Genomic DNA, 21,261 nt, shown 5'->3' on the forward strand with positions numbered 1-21,261 from the left:
TCCCTTCCCCTAAAAAAAAGATATCTTCCCTTGGTCACGTATCTTTTATTCAATTTTCATCATCGCAATAAAGCGAAGATAAGTTTGAGATACCCCAAGGAGAAGACATTATTAAATTCCTAAATATTATCTCTAGATGACAGTTTCAAAAGAAAAAGTTGTCTAGATGACCACGCGGCGCCGTGTCGGTGAGCGGCGACACGCTTTCTTTTTTCCAGAAGGAAAAAGAAAAGCACATCCACGAGACGTTTTGAACCGGAACCCCTGCCCCCCACCCCACCGGGCCGGACCCGACTGGTGGGCCCACCCCCGTCCACCACCGCTTTTGACCCGAACCCATTCCGTTCGTCCCTTTCTATCTACTCCCCCACCCCACCCCCCTCGTACAGCACCGCATTCGCATCGGGGGCTGCACCCTCTCCCAAGACAAAATCTCCAGAGACGAGGCCAAAAAAAAGGCAAAACAATCTCGCCATCCCTCGATTCCGACGAGGGTTTCGCCGAAGCCGCCGCCGCCGCCATTGACCGCACAAGGTTCGTCCCCATCCCCATCCCCTCCTCTCCTCCCCGATCCGCCGTCTCCCGGCCCCGCCCCTCGATCGATTCGCTAACCCCGCCGCGCCCGATTCGATTCAGGACGAGGAGACGGCAATGACGTGGCTCCGCGCCGCCACGGGCCTGGCCCGCCACGCCGCGCGGCGGGCGGCCCTCGCCCGCGCAGCCACCCCGGGCCACGCGGGCGCCCGATCCGCGGGGTTCCACACCTCGGCGCTCCGCCGCAGGGCCGCGGCGCCGGCCCCGCGGGCCGTCCCGCTCTCGAGGCTGACCGACAGCTTCCTCGACGGCACCAGCAGCGTGTACCTCGAGGAGCTGCAGCGCGCGTGGGAGGCGGACCCGGCCTCCGTCGACGAGTCGTGGGACAACTTCTTCCGCAACTTCCTCGGCCAGGCCGCGGGCTCCCCCGGCGCGGGCCTCTCCGGCCAGACCATCCAGGAGAGCATGCAGCTGCTCCTCCTCGTGCGCGCCTACCAGGTCAACGGCCACATGAAGGCGGCGCTCGACCCGCTCGGGCTCGACGACCGCGCCGTGCCCGAGGACCTCGACCTCGCCCCCTACGGCTTCACGGAGGCCGACCTCGACCGCGAGTTCTTCCTCGGGGTCTGGATGATGGCCGGCTTCCTCTCCGAGAACCGGCCGGTCCTCACCCTCCGCGAGATCCTCGGCAAGCTCGAGCGCGCCTACTGCGGGCCCATCGGCTTCGAGTACATGCACATCCCCGACCGCGACAAGTGCAACTGGCTCCGGGAGAAGATCGAGACCGTCGCGCCCAGGGAGTACCCCAAGGACCGCCGCCTCGTCATGCTCGACAGGCTCATCTGGAGCACCCAGTTCGAGAACTTCCTCGCCACCAAGTGGGCCACCGCCAAGCGCTTCGGCCTCGAGGGCGGCGAGACCCTCATCCCCGGCATGAAGGAGATGTTCGACCGGTCCGCCGATCTCGGCGTCGAGAACATTGTCATTGGCATGCCCCACAGGGGGAGGCTCAATGTGCTGGGGAACGTCGTCCGCAAGCCCTTGTCTCAGATATTCAGCGAGTTTGCTGGCGGGACGAGGCCTGTCGAAGGCGAGGATGGGCTCTATACTGGAACTGGTGATGTCAAGTACCATCTGGGTACCTCCTACGACCGGCCGACCCGTGGTGGCAAGAGGATCCACTTGTCGTTGGTCGCCAATCCCAGTCATCTGGAGGCCGTCGACCCTGTTGTCATTGGCAAGACGCGTGCAAAGCAGTTCTACTCCAATGATGATGACAGGACAAAGAACATGGGCATTCTTATTCATGGAGATGGTAGCTTTGCTGGGCAGGGCGTGGTGTATGAGACGCTCCATCTGAGTGCCCTTCCAAACTACACAACTGGAGGAACCATTCACATTGTTGTCAACAATCAAGTTGCCTTCACAACTGATCCAAGAGCCGGCAGGTCTTCCCAGTACTGCACGGATGTTGCCAAGGCCGTGAATGTCCCTATATTCCATGTTAATGGTGATGATCTGGAGGCTGTTGTACGTGTCTGCGAACTTGCAGCTGAGTGGCGCCAGACCTTCCATTCTGATGTGGTGGTCGACCTGATCTGCTACCGTCGTTTTGGACACAATGAAATTGATGAGCCATCCTTCACACAGCCAAAGATGTATCAGGTAATCCCCATGCTACTGAATCTGTGTATTTTGCATATGTCGTTGATCATTTCCACTTAGGTAGTTAGGTTTCTAACCAATGAAGTATACAGCTCAATGTTCATTCCTTTTTAGCCGCACCTGATTACCCTCTCTATCGTGTTCCTGTCCAATTCCTGTCTCTACCATGCTTGTGCTTTTATGCTGATATTGATGTTTTGTGCTTAGGTAGTTAGGTTTCTAATCAATAAAGTATACAGCTCAATGTTCATTCCTTTTTATCTGCACCTGATTACCCTCTCTATCGCTGCCTGTCTCTATCATACTTGTGCTTTTATGCTGGTATTGATGCTTCAGCTCAATTCTCATTCCGTTTTAGCCGCATCTGATTACCCTCTATCTTGTTCGGTTGTTCCTGTCTCTATCATACTTGTGCATTTATGCTGATATTGATGCTTTGTGCTTCTAGCACCCTGTGGTTCACTGTTTCTGATGAAAATTATTCTTTGGCAGGTCATTAAGAACCATCCAAGTTCATTGAAGCTTTATGAACAGAAACTGCTTGAAACAGGTGAAGTCACTAAAGAAGATGTTCAGAGGATCCACGACAAAGTGAACCGAATCCTAAATGAAGAGTTCGCTAAAAGCAAAGATTATGTTCCCAACAAGAGGGATTGGCTCTCGGCTTACTGGACTGGCTTTAAGTCACCTGAGCAAATTTCACGTGTTCGCAACACCGGGTAACAGCATTTTTTGTGTTGATTATGCTTGTAGTTCATGTCTTCAACAGTTATGTCATCCATCATCATTGAAATGCTTGCTTTGCAGGGTTAAGCCGGAGGTACTGAAACGTGTTGGGCAAGCAATTACTACTCTGCCTGAAAGCTTCAAGCCCCACAGAGCAGTGAAGAAGATTTTTGAGCAGCGTGCTGCAATGATCGAGAGTGGTGAAGGTATTGATTGGGCTGTTGCCGAAGCCCTTGCCTTTGCAGCACTCATAGTTGAAGGCAACCATGTTAGGCTGAGTGGACAGGATGTGGAAAGGGGAACTTTTAGCCACCGGCATTCAGTTGTGCATGACCAGGAAACTGGGGCGAAATACTGCCCGCTCGATCATGTTGTGATGAATCAAAATGAGGAGCTGTTTACTGTTAGCAACAGGTAAGTCTGCTAATGGAACTACTCCCTCCGTCCCAAAATTATTGTCTTAGATTTGTCCAAATACGGATGTATCTAGTTACGTTTTAGTGTTAGATACATCTGTATCTAGACAAATCTAAGACAAGAATTTTGGGACAGAGGGAGTATTATTTATGTCATCCTAGTGACTGCTGTAATAATATCTGCACTTATTAAATTTGGAAGCTTATAAGATCGTTCTTGTTCCCCTGGTCCATAGACAAAAATGAAGAAACTATATCTGGTTCTGTAGGTTTATTTGGCCCATCTATGCTTTGAATATTGTTCAGCTTACCAGTAGAACAATAAGCTCTACTTTCCCTTGTCTTTAGACATGAATGAATCGATAAAAGTATCCATTATTTAGATAAGCTCTACTTTTACTTATTGCCTCGAATCGCCCACTTAATTTTATTAACTTGCCACCTTTCATATGCAAACTTAGATTATTCCAGTTATATATAGTTTTGAGATGGCTCCTGTTTTACCTGTAACAAGTTTCAGTTTGAATAAGGGGAATTTGCTTTTTCTTGGGATTTGAGGACACGAATGTGCCTTTTGCAGTTCACTTTCGGAATTCGCTGTTCTTGGATTTGAATTGGGCTACTCCATGGAGAACCCGAATTCGCTAGTACTCTGGGAAGCTCAGTTTGGTGACTTCTCCAATGGTGCACAAGTGATGTTCGACCAGTTTCTGAGTAGTGGAGAGGCAAAATGGCTGCGTCAAACTGGCCTTGTTGTTCTACTGCCTCATGGTTATGATGGCCAAGGTCCTGAGCACTCCAGCTCCCGTTTGGAGCGCTTCCTTCAGGTAATTCACAGAACATACTTTTTTTTCCCTTCTGTATCATGCAGCCAATTAGTCCTGTCCAGTCAGAAGCGTCTTGTTTTGCATCCTTGTTGTTTGCTAGTTCTCTAGCATGCTTTAGTTGTTTGTCGGTTTGAAATATCCAGTCACTATTCAAGAAAATACGGTTTGTTTTACAACTTTTGATAGCTAGCCATGTTATGGTGATGGTGGTCTTTGTTATTTGTGGATGAGTGGTATGATCGGTTCTTGAACGTTTGTTGCTTACTGGAGATTATCAATTTGCTTCACAGATGAGTGATGACAATCCTTTTGTCATACCTGAGATGGACTCAACACTTCGCAAGCAGATACAGGAGTGTAACTGGCAGGTTGTGAATGTGACAACCCCTGCAAACTATTTCCATGTGCTGCGTCGTCAGGTTAGTTTATTTTCACTGTTCTGAAGTTTTCGCCAGATGCCATCTTGTGGCTACTAGCATGAAATAACCCTTATACTCTGTCTGTGGGACCTAGATACATAGGGATTTCCGGAAACCGCTGATTGTGACGGCCCCCAAGAACCTACTTCGGCACAAGGAGTGCAAATCCAACCTCTCTGAGTTTGATGATGTTGAAGGGCACCCAGGATTTGATAAGCAAGGAACATGTTTCAAGCGGCTGATAAAGGACCGTAACGATCACAAGGAAGTCGAGGAGGGTATCAACCGCCTTGTATTATGTTCTGGAAAGGTATGTGTTCCCTTTTAGCACAAAATCAAGCTAAACAAATTACCAGTTGAGTGCAGATATGAACTCCCTTTTTGAAATCGTCATATTGCAGGTGTATTATGAACTTGACGATGAGCGGAAAAAGTCCGAGCGCAGTGATGTTGCCATCTGCAGGGTTGAGCAACTTTCCCCATTCCCATACGACCTTATCCAGAGAGAGCTAAAAAGATATCCAAGTATGAATCCTTCTCCTCAAAAATCCAATCCATTGTTTTTGTGAATGCTTGCATTTGCCATGTTTTTCAGTAGTTCCCCTTGTCTGTGGTGGCATTGCTTATTTCACAGCGAGCTTTGGTTTTGTTGCACCTGTATTGTTATTACCGGTATGCTTGTAGAGAGCAGCATAGTCAGTTTTGGCACCTGTGGATGGTACCACACCTCACTGGGCTGGTGTCCTGAATCCTGATATGTACTAGCTGATTGTTCACAGTAGATGCTGCTGGATTGCTAGCAGTTGTTGCTGTCCAAATTTTTATGCTGCATTTTTCTCTCGGGTATATTTAGTTGTACGGCTGTTCATGTTCGCGCTATCTAACACAGATGCGGAGATCGTGTGGTGCCAAGAGGAGCCGATGAACATGGGCGCATACAGCTACATCTCACCCCGCCTCTACTTGGCCATGAAGACCCTCGGGCGCGGCACTTTTGAGGACATCAAGTACGTGGGCAGGGCGCCCTCGGCCGCCACAGCCACCGGCTTCTTGACGGTCCACGTGCAGGAGCAGTCGGAGCTGGTGAAGAAGGCATTGCAACCGGAGCCGATCAAGTTCCCCTGATGCGGGAAACCCTCGCAAAAATAACCCTTTCGCAGGCTCGGGTTGTCCAGCCTTTGCACACACCGTCTTAAAAGTTTTGGCCTGTACAAGTTCTTTTTTGCTCTCTCTCTTTCGTTCTTCTGTGAGGCGTTTCGCTCCGAAGGTCGCGAATAATCAACTCTTATATGAACCTTCTTGCTGTTGGGGAGGCGTGAGCCCTGTCTCAGCACGAGCAACATTCCTGAATCGTTATGATAGTTTTTGCTGACAGTATGGCACTACCTTTTATCGTATTCTTCCACTGATGGTGCTGAAAGCAGATTAAAACGGTAGCGAGTCGTTATTTCCTTCCATCATCTTACGACCAGAACACCAGCAATTTCAACGGAAATACGATACTGAACCGCAGAAAAACAAGTATTTTTTGTCAACTGTCAGGCCACCTCCCAAGCAGCAGCATCTACCTTCCCCTTGGATCCAATATCTGTGAGAAGACCCTTGTTGCCACCCCAGCGTCCGCACCATCTTCAGCATCGCCGTCCACCGGACGAACCCTGCCCGGAAGCCCCTGCCCGCCGTACGCAATGCTGCTGCTCCCCTCTCCGCCGGTGCTCAGGAACGCCTCCTGCAGCCGGAGCGCGCGCTCCAGGCTCCACAGCACGTCGCCCATCGCCGGCCGATCGGCGCCGTACTCCGCGAGGCACTTCTCCGCGGTCTCGCCGAACTTGCGCAGCGAGGCGGCGCCGACGCCGCCCGCGAGCCGGGGGTCCATCACCCTCTCCAGCTCGCCGAGCCTCTGCCGCGGCATCGCCCAGTCCACGAGGCTCGCCTGCTCGCGGGGCAGCGCCGGGTCGACGGCCGGCCTGGCGCAGAGCACCTCCAGGAGCACCACGCCGAACGAGTACACGTCCGACTTGTCCGTCAGCGTCTGCCGCCTCAGGTAGTCCGGGTCCAGGTACCCGAAGCTGCCCTTCACCGCGGCGGCGGCGGCGGCGCCGACGTCGCGCGCCGCCTGCTCGGCGGCCGGCGCCGGCATCGACAGCCCGAAGTCGGAGATCTTGGCGGAGAGGTTCCCGTCGAGGAGGATGTTGGTGGTCTTCACGTCCCGGTGGATGATCGTCTCGGAGACGCCGGTATGAAGGTAATGCAGGCCCTTGGCCGCGCCGATGCAGGCCTCGAGCCTCTGCTTCCACGACAGCGGCCGGAGCGCGCCGGGAGCGCCGTAGAGGTGGCTCCGGAGCGGCCCGCCGGCCATGAACTCGTAGACCAGCGCCATCTCGTTGTCCTCGTGGCAGTACCCGATGAGCGACACCAGGTGCCGGTGCCGGAGCCTGGACAGCATCTCGATCTCCGTGCGGAACTCCTGCAGGCCCTGCTGCGACCGCGGGTTCCCGCGCTTCACGGCCACCGCCGTGCCGTTCTCCAGGACCCCCCTGTACACCTTGCCGAACCCGCCGACGCCGACCACCCGGCCCTCGTCGAAGTCGCCGGTCGCCCGCCGTATCTGGCCGATGCTGAGGGACGGCCCCGAGGATGGGCGGCTGTGGCTTCTAGTAGCGGCTGAGACCTTGGACGCGGAGACGCCGGTGTGCGTGTGGAGGCCTATGGAGGAGGACGGCGGCCGGCCGAGGGACCGCCGTTGTTTCTTACCCCGCCGGCGGTGCCTGAGGAGCAGCAGCGTCCCCGCGATGCAGATGGCGATGAGCGTTGCTCCGCCGGCGGTTGCGGCGGTGACAACCGCAATCTTCTTCTTGCGCGCGGCCTTCGATGTCTGAGCGGTGTTGAGGGCGTCGACACGGCGCACCGCCTCCCGGTCACCGAGCTTCATGATCTCGACGCCATTGAGGATGGCATTCGGCTTCGAGTATGACAGACGAGGCGGCCCAAGCTGCAGCAAGATTTTCTCGGACCCTGGCGGTGCATCGGCGATGAAATCCACGAAGTAGGCGTTGAACAGCCCGAGCTTGCCGGACAGATCGAAGGAGCTGAGCACGGCGCCGCCGTTGATGTAGACGTCGAAGACCAGGTCGGTGGAGTTGCGGCCGACGATGTCGCAGAGGTGCAGCCTGACGGAGTAGCGGAAGCCCGGGTCGACGGGGAACGCCCAGGAGAGGTTGAACCGCTGGTTGCCCACGCCGGCGTCGGCCATCTCCTGCGCGTCGGCGTACACCGCGGCCGGAGCGGCGTACGGCGGGGCGCCCCCCGCGGGGTAGCGGACGCTGGCCGGGTCGACGGAGACGGAGCGCGCGGCCGCGGGGTTGAGGAGGTACGCGGCGTCCCCCTCCCACAGCCTCCAGAAGGAGTCGTTGAGCGAGGCCTCCCCGCTCGCCGCGCCGGCATTGACGCGGTAGCAGGTCTGGGCGAGCCGGAAAGGCTCCGGCGGGCTGAGCGGGAGCGGGAGCAGGGCGTCCGGCGCCGGGAGGAGCTCGACGGCGCTGAGGAGAGCGAGGGAGCCCGGGCGCGGCGAGACGCGGAGGCGCAGGAGCCCTCCGCCGCCGCGGTGCGGCAGCAGGTACTCGCGGTAGCGGTGGCGGCCCGTGGTTGCACGAGAGGCCGGACGGGCGCCGGAGACGAGCTCGAGGTCGCCCGCGGCGACGGCGAACTGCGCGGGCTGGGGGAAGTGGAGGCGGAGGAGGAGGTGGCGGTGGGGCGAGCGGGGGACGGGGAGGGAGTAGGTGGCCTCGGCGGAGAAGGCGCGCGCCGTGGAGTAGAGCGGCGAGGACGCCGTGGTGGTGGTGGCGCGGGAGGCGTGGGCCGGTGAGATGGAGACATTGGAGTCCGGGAGGAAGACGCGGCCGTCGGGGAGGGTGATGGCGGCTGGCGCGCCGCACGCGAGGAGGAGAGGGTCGCCGGCGACCACCACCGCCACCGCAAGGTGGGAGAGCAGGAGGAGGACCAGACCGCCGCCGGCGGCGGCGTCGGTGGTGGTAGCGGCCATGGCGCAATCTCTTGCTCACTCACTGAAGCTCGGTGCCACTGAGCTGGACTGCAATGGGGAGCCAGGGGACATGGAGTTGGGCCAAACTCAAAGCCCATAACCAGGCCCAGACCGAGCCCAACCCAACAAAAAGAGTGGGAGCGAGATGGTGGCCCGGGCGACCCAGCAGGCCAGCACCACCATGCCGCCCCTGGCCGCCGCCGACGCCTTCCGCGTGCTCGAGTTCGTCGCCGGCAACCGCCGCGTCCCCCACTCCCTCTTCGCCGGCCTGCTCGCCGCCCTCCCGCCCGTCTCCCCGCACACCTCCCCGCGCCTGCGCAAGGCCGTCGCGCTCCGCGCCCTCGACGCCGCCCTGTCGGGCTCTGACGCCGACGGCTCCGGCGAGCTCCTCCGCAAGGCGCGCGACGTCCTCGCCGACCCTGCCATCGCGGTCTGCTTCCCCGAGCACCTCGCCGCCGTCGGAGATGACGTGGCCGCGCTCAGGCGCCTCGTCGACGCCGAGTGGGAGAGCCTCCCTCCCTCTGCGCTCGAGCTCGAAGCCGACCGGATCGCCAGCGCCGGAGCCCTCGACACGTGGGCCAACGCCGACCACGACAAACGCAAGAAGCTTCGCCGGCTGGGTGAGCGCCGCATGCCCTTTCCTTCCTATCCAGATCTCATTGAGAATTTCCAGATCTCAGAATTTCCATGGGTCATGTTGAGCGAACCTCCTCCGACTCTGGGTTCTGAACTTCTGATCTTGTTTTGATATAGCTAGAAAAAAATTACATCTCAAGTAACGCAATTTTGTTGGTTGATGCAGTGGGGGAGGCGACGGAGCGTGAGATTTTGGGCAAGCTTGGGCAAGATCCATCCAAGGCTCCTCAAGTTGATGAGGCGGCCAATGCGCCCAGCACAAGCGGCGCGAACGAGGGTGATCGTGCTCAGCAAGATGATGAAGCTCATCTTGGTAGGGAAAAAGGAGAAGCTAACCATGCCCAAGAGGATTGCGCTCGACATCAACAAGAGCCAGTAGAAAGAACAACAGATGCTCGGGTTCCTGAAAAGCCGGTAACAAGCGCAGCAGTCAAAGGCAAGGAGCAAGCTACGTCTTCTCATGTCACTGGACAGGCTGCCCCTGACCATAACAAGAGCCATCCAGTAGCTGGTTCTAAGCCTAGTCTTATGGAGAGGAAACCTAGTGCAATCGTTTATCAGGTGATTTCACGTTGGCTTTTATTGATGTTCTGTTAAAGATCTGATGCTGCGAGGCTTATGGGTATTTAAATTGCTCGATAGCGTTCCAATTTCACTCAGCTTCTAGCAACTTTGGTGTGGGGCTGTGGGCAATATATCAGCTTTCTTAGCTCTTTATCTTTGAGGATAATAAAAACCCAACATTTTGGCATAAATCCTGTCATAGTTATTCATGAATAAGTTTGATCGTACAGGAGGAATGAGTTCTATGTGTGATCTACTTGTATGATGTTAGGTCATATTGTTACTCTCATCACTTTGTTAATATGTCATGCTCCTATTTTGATGTTCTCTGCAAAGGGCGGTGTAGGGATCTCATATCTATTTTCTCAAAGTAAACCCCTGGTATTGTTAGAAAGTACAAATTTAGATAATCACATAAATGCCCGACCACAGATTTGAGTTACAGACTTCCCACCATCTGCAACAAAAACGCTTGCTGAAAATGCACATTTAAATTTGGCAGTTTAACTCTGCTAGAAGACACAAGAAAATCCAGTTTAGTATTGATCGTCTTCAACGTTATTTTTTGGGTTGCATGGGGTGCAGTATTCCTGATCGTATGCTGTCATCTTGTAAATGCAGTGGGATGATTCTGGCGACTCCGACTCTGAAAGGCCGCCACATCAGCGCCGGTTACCGACTTACGAAAGGAAGATGAGGCCCCCGCCCGCAATTCCACACAAAACAAGAAAGAAATGGACCGAGATACAAGAGAGAACCCTGATTGAAGGGGTTGCCAAGTACGCTGTCTTCTCTCGCTCTTACTTTTCACATCGAAAACAGAGCTCTCCTAGAGAAACCTTTGCCTCACTTCTTCCTGATGGTGTGTTCATTCATTCATCCATTCTTTCATTCACTCATATAATTTCATCTGCTGCTGCTGAAGGTACGGAAGAGGCAACTGGAAGGACATCAAGATCGCCTACCCGGACGTGTTTCAAGACAGATCGACGGTACGTATTCCTCGGTTCCTGTACGTGGCCCTTCGCTTCGGTGACACGGTCTGCCTTTGGGTTTGTACCATGTCTGAGGCTGAAATGACGGTTCCTGTGCGCAGGTGGATATGAAGGACAAGTTCAGGAACTTGGGGAGGCACTAACAGCGAATGTGCTTGGACATGGAGGGCCATTCGGCCAAGTAGACATCTCCGGCACATATAGTAGGCGAATGTATGTAGATTATAGAGCGGCAAATTGCCATGGCGCAAAGGGCATGAGATATCTTGCCCTTTTGGTTTGTGGCAACCCTACCAGCAGGTGTGGTGTGAGGGAGACCCCAGCACAGCACCTTTCTCTTGTACAGGGAGATGTGGGCAATCTCTGCTAGCCATGATCTGAAGTTCTCTGTAAGTAAGTAACTAACTGATGAGGTGTGTGATTATGATGATGATGATGATGCCTGTGCCATTCTTCTTCTTCTTCTGTCTGCATCATCCATCTGGTTCATACTGTGAGTAGCATCTTTTCTTTGTCGTTAATGTCACTGATGCCAAGTCTTGTTTTTTGGAGGACTAGCAGATGTCTGTGTCCGGTGGGTGGGCCGGTGTCGGTTTGGCGGATTTGATAGATCCAATCCACCTCTCTGACTGGCACAAATGCATCTCACTTAGTTAATACTGTACGTGGATGCAGATTAGTAGTTAAGCATGAGAAAGGGATGGCAATGGCATGAGAGAGCTGAGGACGCATGTGATGTATACCTTACGTCTCTGTCTGTTTGCTCATGTTGTTACAGTTAGTTGTACCAAACCCAAACGGTCTAGAACTCTAGATCGTCCGTGCAGGTGCAGTGCAGCATTAACGGACATGCAGCCGCAGAAGGAAAATAAATTTGTTTTATGTTTGTTTGTGTATGCATGTGGGTCCAAAATCAATGATTCTGTAATAGGGTCCGCCCTGCGTGGCTGATTCTGCAACAGTTTATCTAATTCACATTTAGATGTTTTTTATGGATGTCACATCTAAGCTCCCACAAATATATAATGCAGCAACAAGAAACAACAACAAAAAAAAAACTAGGACAAAAAAAAGAGAGACCACAAACAAAGTGGACATCAGCTTCTAGATGTGTCCTAGACAGGCCCATTATGTAATGAAAGATTATAAAAGAACTTGTTAGTTAATTATCTTTCTCAAGTTGGGCAAGAATCAAAGATTGAGTTTTAGATATTTACGAGCATTGGGTTTTTATCATGCGGAATGTTTATCAAGATTATTACAGCATGACTGAACCCATCTACTTCTTTAGAGAGATAATATATAACCTTTTCATTATGATGAATGCACCTTCGAAGATTTTGGTTGAAATTCTTTTGGTGATGCTTAAATTTATTCATTGTCTCCTTGAGCTCGTCTTCCTGTTGATAAATACTAAATGTATCTATTTTTTCATTAATGACTTGTTCAACAGGTTTACCTTTTTCTTGAATAACCTTCTTAAATTCCTTCATGTCTTCAACATGATAGATTTTTCCAGTATGCTTAACGGTTCCTCAATATTCTATTGTTCCTTAGCAGCGGTCATAATACTTTCCATGAGTGCTTTTCCTTCTTCAAGAGTTAGAGCCATGAATCGCCCACCTGCACTCAAATCAAGAGTAGACTTGGATTCATCGTTAATGCCATGATAGAACATATGGAGTATAACATATTCAGCAAAACCATTGTCAGACAAAGATTCAGAAATTTAGAATATCTCTCCCAGGTTGCATACAAACTTTCTACCACTTCTTGAGCGAAGGAAGTAAGATTTCTTCGTTGTTTGGTAATCTTGGATCCAGGGAGGAGTTTAGCCATGAACCTCTCTGCACACATTTTTCCAACTGGTTATGCGGCCATATGGCAATCGAGTGTACCATATTTCCGCATCATCCTTGAGAGAAAAATTGAAGAGTCTCATTAAAACAAATTCTCAAGATGCATCTTTCATTTTAAAAGTCCCACATAAAGTATCAAAGAACATAAGATGTGCTTGAGGGCCCCCCTCTTCAGTCCCTGCAAAGGCACGCCTTTTGACTTCCTTAATAAGATCACAGTTAGTCGAATACTCGGTTGCATAATTGGTAGGATATACTATGGGAGATCTTGAGCCCAAGAACGGAGCACAATACTCTCTCACTGATTTATCTTGTTGTTGAGTGATCGATATTTCTGCAAACAAAGTATTAAGCTCAGTAGTCGGACTTTTAAAATGAAGCTTGTTACTCCTGAGGAAACGGAAAATGTATTTAGGTAGATAAGTCTTCCCTAGAACGAGTAGAGCCCTTGTCACCAACATGAAGCATCATCTACAATAACAACACCTGCAAAACAATTACGAAACAAATACTCTACACTTAGATCCTCGGCAACAGCGATAAAAAAATGCTTGATAACTTGCAAACCAAACGTGGTGGTGTAGCACTTTGACATAAATATCCCAAATAGTAATCGTCCCAACGAAGAGTAGAGGCGAATATTTATAAGTAGTGTTTTTGTCACACACAAGTTGTCACAGTTCTTATGTGTAGCAACTGCTTGTGACTTTGCCGACGTTGTCAGTGTCCCAAGATGCAAATGAACCAGAGTAGTAAATATGATGAGTTTGTGGCGACAAGAGTAATAACACTTGAAAGTAAAGAACACAAATATAACAAAAAGTAGAGATGTTTTTCCTACAATGGAGAAATTAGGAGCGGAGACAATTCAGTTCATGATATACATCAAGTGTGCCAGTGCGACAGTAATACCAGTTACCTTGTATCATGGATACAGTACTTGATTTATTTGTTCAGTTGGCAGATCATCCTAAGGTTATGGATCTCCTCCTCACCGGATTATATTCCATTCTATGGTCCTGCTTCACCGTTGCCACAGAGGGGTCGTCTCCATAATTAAGGTCATTAGACCGAAACCAAGCATTAACTCTGGTCTTGAAAACCGGTATAGTTCTAGGAACTATCAAGGGTTCGAATCCCTCTCTGTCATTTTGCTTATTGAATACGCTTGTTTCTTTCATTTTTCAGCTTCCTCCGACGACACCACTTTTACTCTCTGTCGGAATCTGTAGACATAGTTTCTGGGCATCTTTAAAAACTGATCGACTTAGTTGTTACACACAGACCTGCGCAACGGCTTGGGAGTAAAAGAATTTCCTGCCTGGATTATATTCCATTTTATGGTCCTGCTTTGCCGTTGCCACAGAGTGGTTGTCTCCACAATTAAGGTCATTAGACCGGAACCAAGCATTACGTTTAATGGATCATCATTGTCTCATGTTGTCTTCGGTCCTCATAGATGTCTTCACCTATCACGTCGGAGGTCGCTGATTTCCTAAACAATATGTGTTACCTGTGTAGGTCTTGAGATCATGCTGCTTGGGCCCTTAAATTGGGTACAACACACATAGAGTTCGCCATAGAATAAGAACTTACTATACAGATCATAAGACTACAAACACGAATGATGACATATAGAATATGCACAAATGAATCTTACCACTCACCTACATCTCCTACGCTTAGGGGGAACTACTCACACATCTCAGAGAATAACCAATCATCTCAGAGAATGAACCAATGAAAACCATATCAATAATACCGTGAAGATCCACAATAAGATGAATAATCAAACAAGTCTCGATCTCCAGATGAGTATGAATAGAGTTTACAACCCGATCTTACAACTTGGAGTTTCTCTTACAATAGTGAAGGTGGAATTGACGACTGAGATGAAAGGACCAAAACTAAGAAGATCTCCGGTGGTTCTCCGGATCTCTTCTCTTTATGTTCTGGATGTAGTGGCGGCGGCTAGGGTTCTTCGCAGAAGTTTCTTGTGCTGGTAAGGTGGAGCCCCAAGCACTTCATATCACCATCCATGAGAGCATGCTCGCTCGTATGGAAGGCTGTCTTTTACTCGGGTGCGCCTGGTGGTCGAGTCTCCAATACGGGAGTTGCTGCATTTGGCTTGATTTTGCAGTAATTCTCCTTGATTTTCTTCCATATATGATATTTCCTGCCAAACAATGAAAAACCCGTTTTTCTTCTCACTTGAAATGTTAGCGTTAGAAATTACCGAGAAGTGATATAATTCCGGTGAAAACCAAATGAAAACCCCTTGCAAATAATCTTAAATTCTTGAGCCATCATGAATGTGATCATATATAGGCATTACGTCCAAATACTATGAAACCGAGATCCTCTATGCACCTAATCTAATAGCTAAATAGCGTGTCCACAGATCAAGATCCTCTCTGCACCATCTAGACTTTAAGTGTACACAAGGGTAATTGCACTTAGCAAGATGACATACTGTTATGAAATGGGGACTATGAATTATCTACTAAGCCATAACCCTTAGTGGCAATAATTCAATGCAAGCCTTCTTCACTTTCTGCCACCACAGTAGATTGATTGCAAGATTGAACCCAACTAATGCACATCTCTTCCACTATTGATTCACTAAAAAAAATCTGTGATAATACGTGTTGTCACAGTAGGTCACGTTTTCTGTCACGCATGTACATCCGTGATGATTTTATGACATAATCAAGAAAGCCATACTTGTGCTGTCACGAAAGTGTTCCATGACAATACTCAATTTATTGTCACAGAAGTGTTTACTTTCGTGATGATAAATGGCGCGTCAAGGAAGTGTTTTTGTCAAGGGTAATCAACACGTGGCATCCACCATAATGGTTCGTCGTTAAGCTATTGGGTGCCGATTTTGGATCCAATACCCGTTAACAGCCCCGACCAATGACAATTTTCCACGTGTCAAATTCTCATTCATCAACAGGAACACGTGTCAACATGGTGTTGTGATAGTTGCATCCGTCCAATGGACAGGACGCGCCAATGAAACGTTGACACATGGAACGGCTTAACAGCAGCCCATTTAGGTTAAAAGGGCTGGCCCAACCAATGGCCCACAAAATTTGGTCAGATACTAGTGGGCCGACCATTAACAGCCTGCCATGTCTTTGGGCCAAATTACGTCCCATATGAAGATCCGGCCCATAAACAATCCATTATGTTTTTGGGCCTAATGAAGGCCCGGTTTGTCTTTCGGCCTGTGTAAAGGCCCATTGAACAGTCTGACCTACTTTGGCCCAAGGTTTACTTCGGCCTCTTAACACCCTTGGTACAATTAGTTCGTTGTCGGACCGGTTTCACTTTCGTCCATTTCACAGTCCGTGCGGTAGTTGGGCCCATTTTCTGGTCCGAAGTGACTTTCGGCCTCTTAATAAACTGTGGGCTTCGTGGATAAATTTCAGCCCGACCTAACTATCAGCCTGTTAAAGGCCCGTGATATAATTGGGCCTAATTACGTCCTGACTTTGCATCTGGCCTACTTATAGCTGCTACTTGTGGGTTGCGTTGGGATTTCCTCGAAGAGGAGAATGATGCAGTACAATAGAGATAAATATTTTCCTTAGTTAAGAACCAAGGTTACCAATCCAGTAGGAGAACCACGCAAGACCTCGTGAACAGCACCTACACATAAAAGAACAAATAATTGCACCCAACGCAAATAAGGGGTTGTCAATCTCTTGGCGGTTAATTGCAAGGATCAAATCTCGTAGTGATAGATAGATAAACAAACACACACAATAAAATAACGGTAAATAAATTGCAGCAAGGTATTTTTGGATTTTCATATATGATAAAGATAGACCCAGGGGCCAAAGTTTTCGCTAGAGGCTTCTCCGTTGAACATAGTATACGGTGGGTAAACAAATTACTCTTGGGCAATTGATAGAAAAGCGCATACCTAAGGGTTTGTTTGGTTGAGGAACCAACTGCCATGGAATGGAATGGTTCCCTTCCATAGGAACGGGTCCGTTCCATTCCTGTGTTTGGTAGGAGCAGAAGAGCGGAATGGAACGGTTCTGTTCCGGTGTTTGGTTGGAAGCACGGAATGAAAATAGAATGACATAAAATTCAAAGTTTTGGCAGCATTCATTTGTATTTTCAAGAAAGACAACATAACAATATATATTGACAATCTTAACATATAAATGACAACACATATAACATAGTTTTCAACAAAGTGCACATAGTTAACACAGTTAACAACCATACATGTGTAGTTGACATACGAAATTCCCAAAAGCAACCACCAAGGCAATAGATCCATACATGTCAAGTTCACATATTTGACAGCCACATGTCAAGTTCACATACGAAATCTCCAAAAGCAATCAAAGTGCACTACAACCTTACATGTCAAGTTCACATACTTGGCAACCATACAACCATATCGAATTTAGAAGTTCTTCTTAACATACCTACTCACCCAAACGGAGTTGTTGATTTGGGTAAGTTTCATGAAGGCTATTGCAGTCTTGGGGTTATCCACAAGATGAGCATAGTAGTGGGCTAGGTGCTCTTCATCAAAATCTGGCAATGTGGATATTACATCCCAAAGGTCATCGAGTATGTCATCATCATCTCCACTAGACTTCACAATCGCTTCAGCCACAAGTTTGAACCCATCTTTGAGAGTGATAACTAGTGGATCATCAACAACGTGCTTTACCTTAGCCTTCTTTTTGGGTGGTGCTTTGGGATCAAAAGACTCACCAACATTTGGTGAGGTGTTCACCTCACCATTCTCCTCTTCTTCGAGATCAATAGAAATAACATCTTTCCAGACCTAGCATTCTGCCCCTTGGCCCCCATTGTCCCATAAATGGAAGCCATGGCATGCTAGTATTCAATTGGTGTATTCAAGAAAGGGGCATCTGCTTTGTGGGTCTACGAACATTGTGCAAATTAATTAGCATAATGCAAACATAAATGGCATCAAATTTGTGGGGAGAGAAGCATACCATACAATGCCCTGCATAGTGCTCATCGTTGAGCCTAATTGTGCAAGTGTCTTCATCCCATAGAGCTCCACTTAAATACTTCAAGTTGGCTACCCTTCCCCAAATCTTCCTCCACTTCTTGAGATGGTTTTTGACTTGTTCTCCAGTGACAGAAAGCTTGAATTTCTCATTCAAAACAACAACACATTGTCTATGATGCACATCCCTGAATCCACTTGAAGTTCTCTTCCCATCAGCAACAAGACTAGCCAAAAAACCAAGCATGGTTTTCATCATGGAATTGGTCCATACAATGATCCCAGCTCTCCTGGAGCTCCCACTTACAGCGGTGACTTTGACACTCTCCATATCTGTACAACCAACAAAAGATTGCGAAAACATGGATTATAACATTTCAATTATATTGTTCAAATAGAGTAAATGATACAATCTATCCAGCCATCAAATAAGTTCAAATGTAGTTGCCTAAACATTTCAATTACATTGTTCAAATAGAGTAAATGATACAATCTGTCCATCCATCAAATAAATTCAAATGTAGCTGTCTAAACACCACAAATACACGGTTCAAATAGAGTAAATGATACAATGGAGTGTGCCACACTCATAGATTAGCATACATGAGTTGTCTATCTTCCCACATTTGGGCTGCCATTTGTAGCCTACGGTCTACCACGACCCCAGTGTCACTTGCTTGTTGCCTTGATGTTCGAATTGGTTGAGTGGTCCATGTCATTTCTGGTATAATAAATTCATTAATCCCTTGTGATAGTGCATAATTGTGAAGGACACAACAAGCTATAACAATGTCAACTTGTGTCGGGAAAGTAAAGAATGGTTTGGCATCATCTAAAATTTTGAAATGCCTCTTGAGAGATCCAAAAGCCCTCTCTACCGTCACCCATAGTGAAGAGTGCCTAAGGTTTAATAGCTCCTTATCATTTTGGACTGGATTGTTGCCCCACTCATTCAAATGGTACCTCACACCACAAAAAGGTGGTAAGAACCCGGGCTTGGCTCCATAACCGGCATCAACTAGGTAGAACTTTCCTAAAAAGGTGAAACAAATAATTGTGACAATGGTTTCTTGAGGCAAAGAACATATGGAAAATCTGTATCTAAGCCAACTTCTTACCTGGTGGTACTTGTAAGCCTCTCTCACGCATTAACACATCAGCTAAAATGGTTGCATCATTTGCCGACCCTCCCCAACTAGCCAACACATACGTGAAGCGGAGATCAAAATCTACCGCTGCCATCACATTTTGGGTTGTAAAGGCCTTCCTACCACGAAAAGAATGCTCCACATCTTTGGTAACACCTGCTCGCACATGTGTACCATCGGTAGCTCCAATACAATCCTATATAACACTACGAGGGAAAAGCCTAGCAGCAGCGTGGGTTCTAGGTATATCAGTAGCGCGGGACACGATGCTACTAATAAGGCGCTATAGCTAACTCGTAGCAGTAGTGCGTGCCCGCCCGCGCTACTGCTATGCAAGTGTAGCAGCAACGTTCTTCCCGAGAGCTCGCTACTGCTAATAGCTATAGAGCGGTTCTCCTGAGCGCGCTACTGCTACTGTCGCTCTGCTGCTAACTTTTCTTCACTCGCTACTACTAATTCTAGTAGTTTTTGTTTTTTTCTGCATATTTGTTTTGTATTTGAACATTCTTTATAGAAGAATCTTTAGCACATACAAATGTCATCATGATACACATACAAATGGTTGTGAGACCACAAATGTAATCATAGCATATACATACAAATAGTCTCATCATAATCATCATCCAACACAAAGTCTCGAATACTTGCAACTACAACGTCATCCATCTAAACAAAGGTATACGCGAGAAGAGCTATCACTATGAGTGAGAGCGGAACTATGCAGTACATGAGGCGGCGGTTACGAGTCCTCTCTCGCGCTAGCGTGAACCTCAAGTAACTAGCTTCTCCTTCTTGTCTGCTTTTGAAGCCTTTATGGCTGGCGCCCGAGAACCCATTCACTTGCGCTTGGCACTCAGACCACTCATTGTACACCCCCGGAACCTTCCCTTTGTACATGACATAACACAACCATCTCGCCATCAAGAAGCTAGGTACCTATTAGAGATGCATCTTCATCAAGAGGATGTACAATCATATGCAACAAAATATACTAGAGAAACACGAAAAAGAAAGGGTTAGCAACTAGATGCAACATACAGTACGCAAACTAATTAACTAGAGGTACGCATGTCATCATACCCAAACTAACAAAGTAGCGTTACGCAAGTTCGGCAGGGATCGTGGACATCACAAAGTTTCATTGTTACAGAAAGTATACAAGTTCAATCGACACATATCATCATCATCGGCATCGTAAATCACTAGAAGTTCCATCCTTCCATATCATCCAGGATGGACCCTAGCATCTTGAATAGCGTGAGGTCATGACGTTGCATGCCTATGCGAGTTCGGACGTCAGCTCGCGATATAGGGCCGTGGTGGAACATCCCCTTCTCATCAACGACTTCTTTCATGATGATCGTCGCAATGTCCCTTTGGATGCGAAAGAAGTCATCTCTTCTGAGTATATAATCCGCTTGTCCATGAGATTCTACCCACTTGTGGATATGATCATCATTTCTGCCTGTTATGCGAAGCTTTTGGTGATCCGTGCTGAACTCAATCATGAGTTGGAGGATGTAGAATCCATATTTCTTGCTTGGTTTTGGGACTTGGATGTAGCAGAAGTTAGTTTTATGCGCGAAACCCATTTTCTTGTTCCTTTGTTTCCTGATCTGCATGTGGCCACCTCTAATGTTGAAGCCTTGGAGAGCATCATCTAGAATATTCATTATGTGGGTGTAGTACTTCTTCTCGTAATCTCTGGAAGGGTCGAAATAGACGGCGTGGGAGACTCGCGGGTAAAGAATGATAAGGACGGCGCGCCCGTTGCTGCGGGGAAAAGACACCTCAAATTATTCTCCATATGAGCGAGAAGGAATGATTGAAATGTACAAAATGGTTGTCCGGAACTGACTTACTTTGGATGATAAGGCACGAGGACTTTCCTGGTCCTTATTCTGTACCATGAAGTTTTGGAGGTAGTCCCTAGCAGTTTCACGCTCAAAGTCGCCGAGACTCAAGAAAGGCTCGTGCATGTAGTACAGATCCGCCACACAGATTTGTGAGACTTCTTCACTCTTCATGACTGAGCTCATATGTAGCGCAAAAAGGCGGACGATTGTAAAATCGAGCCGCCTTGTCAGAAACATCTCAAAGATATGGTCAAACCACAGGAAGAACACCTCCATGGGTCGTGTGTCGATGTAGCACTTCCCCTCAGGCACACGAGCCGCGTATGTCGGATATCCTGGATCCTTTGAGGCTAGTAGGCTTTTCTCAATGGGCAGCACATGGTCATGCAGTCTCCTGAGATCCCCTGATAGTGCCTCCAGCGGTTTCGGCGGTAGCATCGGCTCGCCCGTGAGATGGAACATGGCCGCACCTTTCATGGGTACACGCTCTTCAGAATCCATCCTCTGGCTGCTATGTGCTCTGGCTTGTTTGGAGGCAGTTATCTTCCCCGATCTGTTCCTCT

The 21,261-nt window shown here is 48.8% G+C and overlaps 3 protein-coding genes across 3 annotated transcripts; 2 read left to right on the forward strand and 1 right to left on the reverse strand.

Annotated features, from left to right (window-relative positions):
• Nucleotides 1–391: 391 nt before the first annotated feature.
• On the forward strand, nt 392–5,961 carry LOC119362172 (2-oxoglutarate dehydrogenase, mitochondrial-like). Its single transcript, XM_037627369.1, has 9 exons — nt 392–534; nt 637–2,199; nt 2,692–2,918; nt 3,007–3,339; nt 3,922–4,168; nt 4,459–4,587; nt 4,682–4,897; nt 4,989–5,112; nt 5,477–5,961. Exons 2-9 carry the CDS (start codon nt 652–654, stop codon nt 5,710–5,712), a joined length of 3,060 nt encoding a protein of 1,019 aa, XP_037483266.1. The 5' UTR covers nt 392–534; nt 637–651; the 3' UTR covers nt 5,713–5,961.
• On the reverse strand, nt 5,947–8,721 carry LOC119362173 (receptor-like protein kinase THESEUS 1). Its single transcript, XM_037627370.1, has one exon. It carries the CDS (start codon nt 8,627–8,629, stop codon nt 6,152–6,154), a length of 2,478 nt encoding a protein of 825 aa, XP_037483267.1. The 5' UTR covers nt 8,630–8,721; the 3' UTR covers nt 5,947–6,151.
• Nucleotides 8,722–8,759: 38 nt separating this feature from the next.
• LOC119362174 (telomere-associated protein 1-like) lies at nt 8,760–11,282 on the forward strand. The gene is made up of 5 exons (XM_037627371.1): nt 8,760–9,249; nt 9,432–9,826; nt 10,451–10,608; nt 10,755–10,821; nt 10,926–11,282. Exons 1-5 carry the CDS (start codon nt 8,775–8,777, stop codon nt 10,965–10,967), a joined length of 1,137 nt encoding a protein of 378 aa, XP_037483268.1. The 5' UTR covers nt 8,760–8,774; the 3' UTR covers nt 10,968–11,282.
• The last annotated feature ends 9,979 nt before the right edge of the window (nt 11,283–21,261 follow it).

Source organism: Triticum dicoccoides, chromosome 2B (assembly GCF_002162155.2).
Source record: "Triticum dicoccoides isolate Atlit2015 ecotype Zavitan chromosome 2B, WEW_v2.0, whole genome shotgun sequence".
Taxonomy (NCBI): domain Eukaryota; kingdom Viridiplantae; phylum Streptophyta; class Magnoliopsida; order Poales; family Poaceae; genus Triticum; species Triticum dicoccoides.

What these genes read in the sequence shown, in the direction of transcription:
- LOC119362172 (XM_037627369.1), top strand. Translation starts at nt 652, where the DNA reads ATGACGTGGCTCCGCGCCGCCACGGGCCTGGCCCGCCACGCCGCGCGG. An exon ending in CACAGCCAAAGATGTATCAG is followed by an intron (nt 2,200 to 2,691) that starts GTAATCCCCATG and finishes ATTCTTTGGCAG; the next exon opens with GTCATTAAGAACCATCCAAG. An exon ending in TCACGTGTTCGCAACACCGG is followed by an intron (nt 2,919 to 3,006) that starts GTAACAGCATTT and finishes CTTGCTTTGCAG; the next exon opens with GGTTAAGCCGGAGGTACTGA.
- LOC119362173 (XM_037627370.1), bottom strand. Translation starts at nt 8,629, where the DNA reads ATGGCCGCTACCACCACCGACGCCGCCGCCGGCGGCGGTCTGGTCCTC.
- LOC119362174 (XM_037627371.1), top strand. Translation starts at nt 8,775, where the DNA reads ATGGTGGCCCGGGCGACCCAGCAGGCCAGCACCACCATGCCGCCCCTG. An exon ending in CTGATTGAAGGGGTTGCCAA is followed by an intron (nt 10,609 to 10,754) that starts GTACGCTGTCTT and finishes CTGCTGCTGAAG; the next exon opens with GTACGGAAGAGGCAACTGGA. An exon ending in TGTTTCAAGACAGATCGACG is followed by an intron (nt 10,822 to 10,925) that starts GTACGTATTCCT and finishes TCCTGTGCGCAG; the next exon opens with GTGGATATGAAGGACAAGTT.